The sequence below is a fragment of the Asparagus officinalis genome, chromosome 8 (genome assembly GCF_001876935.1).
Source record: "Asparagus officinalis chromosome 8, Aspof.V1, whole genome shotgun sequence".
Classification (NCBI taxonomy): Eukaryota; Viridiplantae; Streptophyta; class Magnoliopsida; order Asparagales; family Asparagaceae; genus Asparagus; species Asparagus officinalis.
Window position 1 is genome coordinate 7,349,806 of NC_033801.1, and position 13,909 is coordinate 7,363,714.

At 38.6% G+C, this 13,909-nt stretch overlaps 1 protein-coding gene and 1 long non-coding RNA gene across 2 annotated transcripts in view; both read left to right on the plus strand.

Moving 5' to 3' along the window:
- On the plus strand, positions 474–2,726 carry LOC109820216. Its single transcript, XR_002241762.1, has 3 exons — positions 474–2,212; positions 2,282–2,387; positions 2,485–2,726. It is a non-coding gene; the product is annotated as an uncharacterized LOC109820216 (long non-coding RNA).
- The window catches only part of LOC109851325 (oligopeptide transporter 7-like), an 11,578-nt gene continuing 4,338 nt past the window's right edge, over positions 6,670–13,909 (plus strand). Inside the window, 5 exon segments of the mRNA XM_020421397.1 lie at positions 6,670–6,825; positions 6,917–7,085; positions 7,087–7,333; positions 7,792–7,889; positions 10,006–10,575. Of these exon segments, the coding sequence (XP_020276986.1) occupies positions 6,783–6,825; positions 6,917–7,085; positions 7,087–7,333; positions 7,792–7,889; positions 10,006–10,575 (1,127 nt within the window). The 5' untranslated portion in view covers positions 6,670–6,782.

Genomic DNA, 13,909 nt, shown 5'->3' on the forward strand with positions numbered 1-13,909 from the left:
GCCTACATTCTGCAAAATATAGATCTAATAATCTGCACAGCCTAAGGGCTAGTACTAGTTTGTTCTTATCTTGATTTTTTGGATAATCCTGTCATCCTGAATACTACGCTTATTCAGAAATAAAAGCACTGTGTTTTTGAAGTCTGGAGCATTTGGAGACGGTAGTGACTTTTTATTTTGTAACATTACTTCAGCAAATTTTTTTTTATTTGTCAAATTCAAATGGGGTATATCAAAATGGTGACTCTGTGAATTTTTCTTAAACCAAGTAGCTTCAGAGAAACTTAAACTGGCTGGTTGCATAAAACATCCTATAGATATGAACTTCCCTAAAATTATGGCCCTTCTTGCTTACTCCTCCATCTGCCCGCACATAAAGGCGGGGGGGGGGGGGGGGGGTACATTTCGTATAACTAACTCCATAGTTATAGTGTCAGGGGAGAGTATTCCACAGTGAACGAGAGGGAAGAATGAGCTAAATTAGTTATGAATCTTGTCTTCAATTAAAAATTATGATTCTTGGGCCTAATTAATAATTTGACTTCAACTATAATATTTAGAAGCAAAAGAGTTTTTGTCTTTTACATTTGTGTAGGGTAAAGAAAAATCCTTAGTTTAGTCCAAACTCTTGTTTTATATGGAGACAGTAACAAGGTAAATTAATGAGAACTTCAGTTAGGACTTATATTAATTAGATGTTTTATAAATAACTTCTTCAATTTATGACGCAAAATTAGATTCATAGATCAACCATATAGAAATTTAAATGATCTAACTGTAAATTTGCTTGTGGTAATGACACAGAAGTTTTTGAATTAGTTGGGAATCCTTATTGGTTTGTTGAGATTGCATCTGGGGTTGTTTAAAATATTTGCATATACATTCACATGCCAAAAAATTGTGTAATAGATGTAGTAAATTTACAAGTAGAAGTATCACGTCTCATAGAATGGCAATGTTTTTTAATAAAAAAGAAGGAAAAAAAAGTAGTTCACATATTCCTAGGGGAGGATGTTAGTTTGGGTTGAAAGAAATGAGATTTGGGAAAAGCAGGAAAGCAGTTAAGTTAGATTTAGGAAAAGCAGTGAATATTTGCCAAGGCAGCAAACTATATTTTCTTATGCCAGTCAAGACATTTTTTTCCCTTGCTTTTGACCCATTGTTTTTGGAATTATAATAGAGGATGAATAAATATTGTATTAAACTGATTTCCTTGGAGATTTCTAAGTTAATAGAGAAATTTTTATAAAGACCCTATCTAAATTGTAACAAAAAAAAGTATAGTTGGAGTATGTCCATTCAAATTCCCTTCTAAAATGTGGCATAAATTAATTACTTTTAATGCTGATCGACTTTAATGCCTCTCTATAGAAACCTGAGGGTCCAAAACGTATCCTTTTGTTCCAGCGTCAAGTGTCCTAATTTCACAATCTAACATGGACATGTTACGTGGTAGCATTTTATTTTTATTGCCAATGATGAGGTTCTCACTCTCTTCAAGAAAATTGAACTTACACATTCACATTTCCCCCATGTTTGCACTTTAGGGCATGGACATATATTTTGTGTATTTTACTCTCTTCACTCCCTGTAGAGGGAGATGATCAATAATGGTGTTGGTATATTTGTGCTGGACTAACTAATGCACCTCAGTTAACTAAAATTTTGGATATTTAAGCTTTTCCTTCATGTTTTCATTGTGAACATGATATTCAGTTAAGTTAAGGAGTATATATTTGACAGGAAGACAATTCAGTATATTAGACGTGAAGACAATTCAGTAAGTTCCCCTCTAGGATCTTACTGACAACTTGAGCATCATAGTAATGAGTTCATTATTTCGTTAACGGTCTTTAGTCCGCATCGATGTGCAGCTTTGCATTTTATCATCTATGCTGCGATGTATTCATTCTTTGGTTCTCTAATTGGACGATGCATCATTGTATGACTGAATCAGTTGTATCTGAAGCAGCTTATCAGGAAACATCATAACCATTTTATGATTTATATCAATTGTATCTGAACCAGATCATCAGGAAACTTTGTGATTGGAGTTGGTATTCAAAATTTGCAGCAAGCCGATACAGCTACACATCTATTTCCTTCCTACGGTTGCATATTCCGCAGCATCTGAACATCATTTTACGATGTGCATGTGATGAGCTGATAGCACGTCAATGGCCCGGGAAACAAAGGCAGGTAGTCCGCAGTGGTAAGTAGTCTGTGGTACCTTAATTCTTTTTCCTTGTTTCAAATATCTAAAGAGAAGATTTGACTGTAGGTAGATACAAAATTACAAAGTGAAGCCGCAGGATCCCTGAAACGAAGTTTATGAGCCGATAAGCTCTTGCAGTGTGATCGACGTGTACAAGGAGGAAGTCCCTTTTGTATGTAGATGGCTTGTTATTTCACGTTTGACTGTAAATTTCTTTCGCAAAATTTCACACGCTGAATCTGTATCGGACCACATGTTGTTTGTTTCAGGTCCTTGTTTCTCTCGTGATGCTTGTAAGGTGCCATGGAAGAGCTCTGGAGATGGTGAACTAGGAGACTCCTACTTTTTTTGTATTTTATTTTGTTTTCATGTTTGCCTCTGGAAGTCTGTAGATTTTCATCCGTGGGTGATGAAGAGCTTTGGTATTGTATAAGATGCCCTTGCGAAAAATTTGTGTTGTGGTTCTACTCTGTTGGGCGTGACATATTTGCAAATGGTTAACTAGATACTTCACATGTGCTCTGCTTGCTGAGTAACCAAACCTGAGACGTTTATTTTTCCTGATTATTACCGGACGAGTATTGGAGCACAAGCGAGTACAACTTAAATGTAGTTAGTTTTTTTTATTAAAAAAAAAGAATATATACTATAATTTCGGGTTAATACGAGCACGTCTGTGTACTCCATTGTGCTTGGGGAACTTGGGGGCGCATCGGTCATAAAGATGGTCAAATTTGACTGGTGTAATAAGTCCTTAAAATTTATGCTACTATTGAATCTCATAATCTTCCTTCCTTCTAGTGGATAAGGTGTTACGCTCCGGGCCTACGAGCCTCTTGGTGCGATATAAGGTGTGGAACTTACTGAGTATATAAGGTGTGGAACTCATTGAGTATAACGTGTTGTTTGGCTTAAATTGCTATTAAAATTGATTAGCCGCTGATACACTTCAGTTTTAGGCTATCCATATAAACCACACAAATATTCACTCGTCCATCAAGGTGGGGCTGATGTGAGTGGGATGTTACAATCACCAGATATGTGACGTCCTCGTCATAGTATGACAATTAGCACTATTGGCGCATCCTAGTATCGCTGTTAGTTGACGTGGACTTTAGAGGTAGCTCTGACAGACTCTAGAGATGACTCCTACCATATGAGCGTAATGTATCACTTAACCCCGCATAGCAGTTAGCTTCATGCTTCTGATAGGTAAACTGTTCCGATGAGCTCACAAGCCTCTTGGTGCAATGTAAGCCATGAGACTTACTGAGTATATCCCGTTGTTTGGTTCAAATCTCTGTCAAAATTGATAAACCGCTAATACACTTCAGTTTTAGGCTTATCTATATACATCACACAAATATTCGCTCACCCATCAACGTGGGACCGATGCGAGTTATGTCACGTAAAGTGCCCTAGGCTCCTAATAATCTAACTTAAATTTTATGCGCATACTGCATAGTTCATGTGTAGGTGATCTTCATGAAAGTTTTAACGTTCAGAACAAACATTAAACTTATTCCTACAAAACTACCAATTGGGATGCATAGGTTAATGTCACGCCCCGGTTCCAAAGTGTAATAACTTGGAATGTGACTCGGCCGATAATGCAACTATTCGACTACATTCACGCCTCTAGATCATCATGTATATAGATATAAAGCCAAAACTACACCATAGAGCATGTAACTAAGATAATAAAAGAAATGTATAGATGAAGAAATCTCCAAAAGGACGGAGTCCAAATACGAGTTCACAACTATAGAGTAATAAAAAATTTACATCATAGTCTAGAAAAAAGTCACATGTGACTCGAGAAAAAGTCTAAACCAAATAACTATTTAAACCAACTGAACTGGAGAACTGATAGGATAAACAGTGATCACTGCCGCTGAGTCTGCTCCTTGAAATACTCTCGGTCCTGCGAAGAAAGAACAGTCCCCGAGTCTAGGGAACGCAACCCTAGGGGAGTCAGAAAACTCCCAGCAAGCATGAAAAATAAAGAAATATTAAGGATAAGTCTATCACAAAACATACAAGCACATTATTATTATTTTACATGTTACTTGATTAGAGGAGAATAGTATCATGTATATAAATCGAGTTCCTGTAAATCGTCCCGAAAACACGGCTTCAAGTCAAGTATTGGCCCTTGGCCTTATATATAATTCAGGATATCAAGAATGCGCATAAGCCTGCTTATATACACGTTATATTCTCAGTCCAATCCTCCTTTATAAAACCCACATTTATCTGTTGATTTTAAGTGGTTGTGCATGAAATATTATTCACTAACCACAGAGTTTTTGTGGAACGACTTCCGTAAAATTATGAAAAATAACGGTGACCATAACATGCCCAATCAAGATGGATGCATCATCTAATTGATGCTATTATATAATAATAATAATCAGGCGGAAACTTCTCACACCGGGATATTGATGTTGAGGGTATAGCCATGCTATGATAGCACATTTATGAATCATATTTTGACGGAAGTCGTCTTCATGCACAACCGACCCTATTAAATGTCACTAGGTGATTAAATATGGCATCAGGTATTCATCATCAAATGACATATCTTTACTTATTAAATAGGAAAAGATAAATAGTTAACATAATTATCTAGTGTCAGATAAAGTCAACTAGTTTGGTTTAATGGCTTAAAGAATTGACAAGTTTGATTTTAGTGAGCAAAGGGCCCAAATGGATTTGAAAATTGAGTCATAAATCAGAACGGGTCTAAAATTTGATATTGGATCCTAATTGGGTTAAACGAGTTTGTAATTTTAATTATAAATCCAAACGGATCTGAAATCTGTTATTGGATCCTAATTGGGTCGGGTTTGAGCTAACAACAGACCCAAATAGCTTTTTTTTTAAATAAATGACAAATGATTCGAACCCAAGAGCTAATAACCAAGCCCCTTAACCATTACCCAAGGATCCTCTGTTTTAGGACTAATGCAAGAATTGTTTACATATAGTCTCAATTAACTATGATTCTAGCGAATAAAAAGATAAGTAAAAGGATTTATAAAACTTAAATACTCTATTGTGGCCGAATAATAATAATAATAATAATAATAACAAGTTTATTACCCGAAAATAAAATTTAACAGAAAAGCATAACATAATACATCTATATTTTCACAAGCTATGAAAGGATTGATGAAGATGAAACTTTTTGAAAAGAATATTGAAAGGGAAAAAAAGGAAAATATGGTTGCTGATTTGTGTTTAAAAAGAACTCCAAACAAAGATCCTTCACTCGCCTCCTAAGATGCAGTCATTGTCCCTCTTTTCTTCTCTTTTTTTTTTTAATTTTTGTGAGGTTTTCAGATGGTAAAAAAAAGAAAAATGTTTAAAGGATGTGAAGGATTTTGTTGTTGAGATTTCAAATTTAATTTTTATGAAATGTGGTATCATGGCAAAAAGAAAAAAAAAATCAGTTTTCTTATCCACTCTCTCTCTCTCTCTCTCTCTCTCTTGGAAAAGAAACCAAAGATATCATAGAGAAAATAGGTGTTGATGGGTTTAAACTTGTTCATGGGCTTTGGTTGCACACAACTTCTAGTATACTAGGCTATAAGACGAATTGAGCCTTGGAAAAAATAAAATTCAAAAGTCAGTTGGGCCTCGAACAAAACTTGCCATAAGAAATGTGATTGTGGACTTACATAGGCTTGGGTTTTACACTTGAAAAATGGCACTTAAAAAACAAGGCTTAAATCAAATAGACCAAAGAATCTTATTGGGGTTTCTCATCTTTGACCAATCATCCCCAGCTTAGCGGCGTTACCTTTTTGGCTTTCTTTCCTTTTTAGGTATTAATGATTTGATATTTAATGTACACAGCGACACTACGCAGTATATACTACAGTGGCCTTTGCTATGCGTCACTGTATCTGGCCACGTTCGCGGTCGGATCCACTTGATTCGGAATCTTAAAATGTCGACGTCAGCAGTTTGATTCACTTGATTCAGAATCCCTCTCCATGTTTCTTTCCCTCAAGAGTGACGACGATCGATGTGACCACCCATTATTGGCTACAACGAGACAAGCTGGGCCCCCCATTCCCATTTCAAGCACCCGCTATCAGATCCAAACGAAAGAACCCATCCCGTGGGACCCACATGTCAGTTGCTGCGTGCGACTGCTGGGTGAACTTGCGCTGCCATTCAGTTCGTACGTAAAGTAGATCGAAGGCAGCTACTACCTTCCTAAAACACGCAATTAGTCACTTGAATCTTTTTGTTTTCACCTTAGCCCCTCAAACAATTAAAATTGCGCTCGCTTGCCCAGATTCTTTTATTTTTTGGGGTAAACGCCCCCTAGTTCTTATACCTGCTCGGGAATAATTTCGAAATATACAGATGCGAGGGACTAATATATAAAGAGTAAAAAAAAAAAAACAATTTCATAATTTAAATTCATCAATACGCATACATCAACCATATTTCCTTGACCTCCTCTCTTCCGGGAGAATCAAACCAAAAGTATCCCAAGCTAATTCCTACCAAAAAGTTAACCAAAAACAAGCAAAAAAGAAAGGAAAAAAAAATGGAGAATCCTAAAGAAGAAGAAGAAATCACAACTCCACTCCGTAAGTTTCCGACTCCTCTATTTTTCTTATTTTTAAGCTGTTTTTTTTTGAGGGGGACAATATTTCAATATCTAATAACCTTTTTCTCCAGTTAATGAGATGCCGTCGGCTTCTTCCTCCTCCGAAGAAAATTCACCGATCGAGCAGGTCGCCTTAACAGTTCCGACCAGCGACGACCCGTCAATCCCGGTCCTCACGTTCCGCATGTGGGTCCTGGGAACTGCCTCGTGCGCGCTGCTCTCTTTCCTGAACCAGTTCTTTCGCCGTGGTGCCTCTCGGCCATCTGATGGCGTCGACGATCACTGATCGGGCCTTCTTCAAAGGGAGGAGGTGGGAGTTCACGTTGAATCCGGGCCCCTTCAATATGAAGGAGCACGTGCTTATTACTATTTTTGCTAATTCTGGAGCTGGGACTGTTTACGCGATTCATATCGTGACGGCAGTGAAGGTTTTTTACGGGAAGAATTTGACCTTCTTTGTTTCTCTCGTAGTCATTCTCACAACTCAGGTTAGTTTTTTTTTTTACTCTTTTTCTCACTTTCCGACTTCTTTTTATCATGGTTACACGTCATATTCTACGATGTGTTGTTAACGTGACACAAATATCGTCCACTCAATTTTATAATAACAATATTGAAAGTTATCATATTGAAATAATCATTTCAACTGTAATTATCAAAATTCACTGAGTAAATAAGAACCCATTCTCCCTCCATGGTCACTACAGCCAACATCATTTAAAAAAAAAATAAAAAAAAAATCCAGATTGCTATTTATTACTTAGACGTATGACACACCAGCCAACATCACGAGAGGGACAACTAAACCCCATATACTCAAATTTTGAATAAAATAATTAGGTACAAGTTCATTAGTTAAGAAACACAAACAACTTACTTAATTTCATACTTAATTTTGATCGAGTGAAAAATAAAATCTAATTTATCTCATTTGGGGATGGAGTAGGTGCTGGGGTTTGGATGGGCAGGAATATTCCGGCGTTATTTGGTGGAGCCGGCGGCGATGTGGTGGCCGTATAACCTTGTTCAAGTGTCTCTATTCAGGTAAGAATCTAAGCCACCTATTTCACATGGCATTTATAAATTATAGACGTGTACGTTTTCGCTTTTGTGTGGGTGACGCTGTTGGTGGGGACCACTAGTTAGTCTCCTTTTCCTTGGAAAGGGACAGTTAACAGCAACCAATTGCTATTATTTTTGATAGAGCTTTGCTACAGTGACCCAAAATATGGAACCAATAGAGGGGACAAGTGAGGTGTCTCCCTCCTATTGGATAATAAGTTAGCCATCATTAATGATGGCCAACTCATTATCCAATAGGAGGGAGACACCTCACTTGTCACCTCTATTGGTGCTATATTTTGGGTACTTGAGGAATTTTTCTTTTTGATAAATTGATGACTAAGCAGATATTAATCTTTTAGATATTAATTAGAGTGGATTAAACTTGGCCTTAATTATAGATGTTTCAGTTGTCAGAGTCTATGAATTTTTGGGAGAGTTGTTTACGTTTTAGAGTTAATAAACGTTTTAGAGTTAATAAGTTGCTTGCATGTATGGACAACCGTGATAGATACATATAAATTAGGGTTGGGATTTGGATTGTCCACCCAATATTATCTCAATGAATTCATTCCTAAATACATGTAAATATTATTTCAGCCTTCTTTAATCGCAATTATTTTCACATTTTTTATTGAAGAATAATCATAAATATTACCTTAGAAACTACATGATTACCTTAGAAACTACATGATTATCACTATGATGAGCCGGAGTCAGCTTGCGTTTGAATAGAGAAGTGAATTGGATTCGGATCCTCTCCACTATCTAAATGATAGTGAAGGGACCAGTACATAATCACAACCATTAATTATCACAACCATTGATTATCTAGTTGGTGATTGTAATTTTTTTAGTGCAAACTAGGAATAGGTGCAATACACGGGGGTATGATGAGTGTTAGATTTAGATTGTATCATAACCGTTTGCTAAGTAATCAACGATTGAGATTAAAAATAGTGGTCTCTACGCTATTTTTTTGTAACAGAGAGGATCCAAATCCAAGTGAATTTGGTCACGTGCGTGGGGTCCACAGTGAGTGCACCGTGAGGGAGGGAGTCGGGCGACGTTATTGTCCGCTGAGCCACAAGCGTGTGGGACTCGCGCACGTGTGGCTATCATTGCTGTTTTCAGTAACTACTGCGTAGAGTTTGATTATATTCGGTCCGGTCGGAATATTGCGGCTAATACGGGTTCAAATCTTATTAACCCGATCTGAACCGAATAGATAGCAAAACCGCACCGAACCGTCCAAAGCTTCGCTCGTAATTACTGGATGCATAATATGAGTATATACGGATGTAGTTGATGTAGTTGTCGTGTGTCGCACGTGGCTAGGCCATGATGGAAAAAAAAAAAAGAAATCGGAGAATCACCTATATTAGATATAAATCATATAATCATAGATGAAGAATAAAAATTATGTGTCTTAATATCAATTTTAAAATTTAATTTCATATAATATCAATCGTGATTATTTTAAAAAAACTTGATACAAGTTGGATCACTTACCAACTGGATAACATCTAGATGCAAGTCAAACCTACTTAGGGTTGGTTCGAGTCAATTAGACACAAATCCATCAAGCAAGCACATGTATAAAACTTGGAGGCAAAGTGAAGTGGCACACAAACCGACACGATGATAGCCAAAGATGAAAACGTAGAGATTCATTAATCAAGTAAAGAATAATCATCACTCATACACGACATCCAACGCGATAGAATAGAAATGAAGTAAGGATTCTATCAAAACATTCCATATGGTTCAATATCATTTACCAATGGTTAGAAAATTAGTTTAAAAATTGTGACTATTCTATCAATGGTGCAAAGCACCCCCGCTCTTATAAGGACGGTTTTGTTAGGATTCCTCATGCTTTGAAGATCGACAACCTTAATTCTGGGATGAACGTATGTAATTCTATCAAATTTCATAGTAGAAACAGTGAGATGAATGGATAAACCAGCTGTCAATATTAATTATTTGTTTTTCCAATTAAGTCCATCAAATGCGTGACTTGCTTTGAAAAAAGAATATGCAAAATTTTATGAAAATCCAAATTCTAAACGCTAAAATCTTCTCATCTTTCATGCAGAGCACTCCACGAGAAAGAAGCACGACAGCCAAACGCCCTAACCCGGAACCAATTCTTCCTCATCGCCTTCATCTGCAGCTTTGCATACTACGTTTTCCCCGGCTACATTTTCCAGCTGCTGACCTCTCTCTCCTGGATATGCTTTCTCTTCCCTCGCTCCGTCGTCGCCCAACAACTCGGGTCCGGCCTCTACGGCCTTGGCATCGGTGCCATCGGTCTAGACTGGTCTTCAATCTCCTCCTACCTTGGCAGTCCCCTCGCCAGCCCTTGGTTCGCCACCGCAAATTTGGCTGCAGGCTTTTTCCTTGTTATGTATGTGATAACCCCGATTGCTTATTGGTTTGATTTCTACCGAGCTAAAAACTTCCCGATATTTTCGGACGGATTGTTTACGGCTGAAGGGCAGAGGTATAACATATCAGGTATAGTGGATTCGAGTTTTCATTTTGACGAGAAGGCTTACGAGAAGAACGGGCCTTTGTATTTGAGCACGTTCTTCGCTGTTACTTACGGTGTTGGATTCGCGTCGCTCACCGCTACAATCACTCATGTTCTCCTGTTCCATGGGAGGTCAGTATGCTGAAATTTCCTGTCCTGTTAACAAATAGGGTTAATTGCAGATATATCTTCTGAATCGTAACGGGAGTAGTCACTTGTTGTATATGCACTGTTTTATTAGCATTTGATACTGATGTTCGACGGAGTTATCTCATTGTTATCACTGCTGGAAACATAACTTTTAGCGACGGAAAAATCCGTCGCTAAAAGTAGAAAATCCGTCGCTAAAACCTTTAGCGACGGAAAATATAAAATTCCGTCGCTAAAATATCGTCCGTATAGTGAGGGTAGCTAACATGTGTTTTAGCGGCGGATATTCCGTCGCTAAATTTTAGCGACGAAACATTAGCGACGGATAATCCGTCGCTATACTTTATTTAAAAAAATTTAAAAAACTTTAGCGACGGATTTCCCGTAGCTAAAATATGTTTTAGCTACGGAAAATCCGTCGCTAATAACTATTAGCGACGGAAAATCCGTCACTAATTACTATTTTTGAAAAAATAAAAAAATAAAAAAAACGAATATTCCGTCGCTATTAACTTTAGCGACGGAAAATCCGTCGTTAATATTATCTGTTTTCCGTCGCTAAAAGTGTATTTAGCGACGGATAATCCGTTGCTAAAAGCTTCCAATATTTTTTAAAAAATAATTTGAAAATTGAAAAAACCTGTACAATAATATAATAAATTTAAAATCCTGTTCAATCAGCAGTATAATATTCATTCTCACGCATATATAACACATAATTTAATTAAAATATCCCAACATAGTAAGCGTTGTTTATACAGTACACACCATGATAAGTATTGTTTATACAACACACTCATTCATTGTTTTCAAAGGTAAAAAAACAAATCAGTCCTCTTGATCATCATCCTCATCACCAGCTCCACCTTGTCTAGAAGTCCCGGCCTGCAATTATAAATCAAACGTTAACAACATGGCATGACATTCAAGTATAGCAATAAGAGAGTATCATGGCATATTCTTATGTATTATACGCACGCACACACAATTTTTACAACAACGCATACACACACCCTAACAACGCATGCACGCATAATTTTTACAACAATACGCGTACACGCACAATTTCTCACCATATGCGCATGTACGCGTACATGCTCATACGTGTACATGCACATACGCGTATACGCACGCACGCACACATACACGCGTGCACGCATGCACGCATGCACCACACTCCACCCCCCCACCCCCTCCCCCTCACCCTACATCACCACCACCACCAAATCCACACTCCTTCCCCTCCCCCACCATGACCAAATCACCCCCCAAGCAATCACATAACCAACCATACGCACGCACGCACCACAACAACACAACCACCCCCACCCTCACCCTATATCTCGAAGGCGTCTATCTTTTTGTAATCAAGACCCAGGGTATCAACAATCTTGTGAGCTTCATAATAAGTTGTGGGGATGCTCTTCTCGCCGCCTGGAATGACTTTCCTGAGCAAGTCTAATAACATCTCGAAATGTGTAACAGCCATCCCACTGAGTGTTTGGATATGAAGAAGCCTCAGCATAAAAGAAAGCCTTGTGAACTCGGTGCAACCCTCGTATAACGGTGACTCGTTTTCTTCAACAAGTCTCATCAATCGGGCTACATCTTGAAACATATCAGTAGTGTTAACATCACTCGAAGACGGCACGGTAAGAATATCTTCCAACATATCAGTTGTGTCAATTGTCGGATTGTCGACATCAGTAAACTCTTCCTCTAATTGCATCACCGGGACGCCTTCACCGTGATGACTCCAAAATACATAAGAGCTATCAAATCCATTGATTGACAGATGGAAACTTACGTCACTCCTAGTGAGCATTTTATCATTCCTACAATTCTTACAAGGACAAAAAATCAACCCGCTGAGTGACCGTAGAGGGTTGGTGTCAGAGTAGGCTAAGAAAGCTTCTATCCCATCCTTGTATCGAGTGTCTAGATGCCTTCGATCACGTGGTATGCCCATGAACGATTTGTCAGGAATTGTCCGCATCTAGAATTTAAAAATTAATGGAAGTGAGCATATCCCTACATATATCATTTTAAGTTATAGGACAAGTGTGTGTGATCGGCTGTCAGAGGAAGGCTTCTATCCCATTAGGTATGTAAACGTAGCGTGTATATGTATTTACGTGTGTTCAAGTGTACTTTTATTTCGTCAAAATTTTGGCAGCACCTACCCGCTGTACTTAATCGGATCCGAATCCTCTACTAATGAGAGGGTTCCTAATATCTCCTAATGAGATCTTGGCATTTGATTTATCAATCAAAGGCCAAGATCTCCTCATGCACAAAAATAGGCGGGAGATGCGGATAAGATATTATCCTTTGAATATGAATAAGCCTCAGCATAAAAGAAAGCCTTGTGAACTCCTTACACCCCTCGTATAATAGTTACGCTAACCCTCAACCTCAACCTCACCATCACCTAACGCTCACCCTCACCCTCACCCTCACCCTGACCTTCACCCTCCCCAAACCCTAACCCTAACCCTAACATTAACCCTCAAACTCACCCTCACACCCACCCTAACCCTAACCCCCACCCTAACCCTAACCCTAACCCGAACCGTAACCCTAACCCTAACCGTAACCCTAACCCTAACCGTAACCCGAACCCTAACCCTCGCCTAACCGTAACCCGAACCCTAACCCTAACCCGAACCCTAACCCTAACCCTAACCCTAACCAAACACTAACCCTAACCCTAAACCTCACCTAACCCTAACCATAACATCTAACCCTAACCCTAACCCCCACCCTCACCTAACCCTCGCCTAACCCTAACCGTCACCGAACCCTAACCCTAACCCTAACCCTAGCCCTAACCCTCGACTAACCCTAACCCTAACCCTAACCCTAACCCTAACCCTAACCCTAACCCTAACCCTAACCCTAACCCTAACCCTAACCCTAACCCTAACCCTCGCCTAATCCTAACCATAACACTAATTAAATTTAACTTTTTTTATATCATAATTTCATCAAAATTAACATTTTTATTACAAGTAAACTAATTTCATCAAAATTAACATTTTTATTACAAGTAAACATAATTTCATAATTTCATCAAAATTAAATTACAAGTAAACTAATTTCATCAAAACCCTAACTCCATCCCTAACCGAACACCCCCCTCAATCTCTCCCTCTCTCTCCCTCTCTCACGTCGGCCGACGCCGGCGGCCGGCGGCAGTTGGTCGGCCCATCAAAACCCTAACTCCATCCCTAACCGAACACCCCCCTCAATCTCTCCCTCTCTCTCCCTCTCTCACGTCGGCCGACGCCGGCGGCCGGCGGCAGTTGGTCGGCCC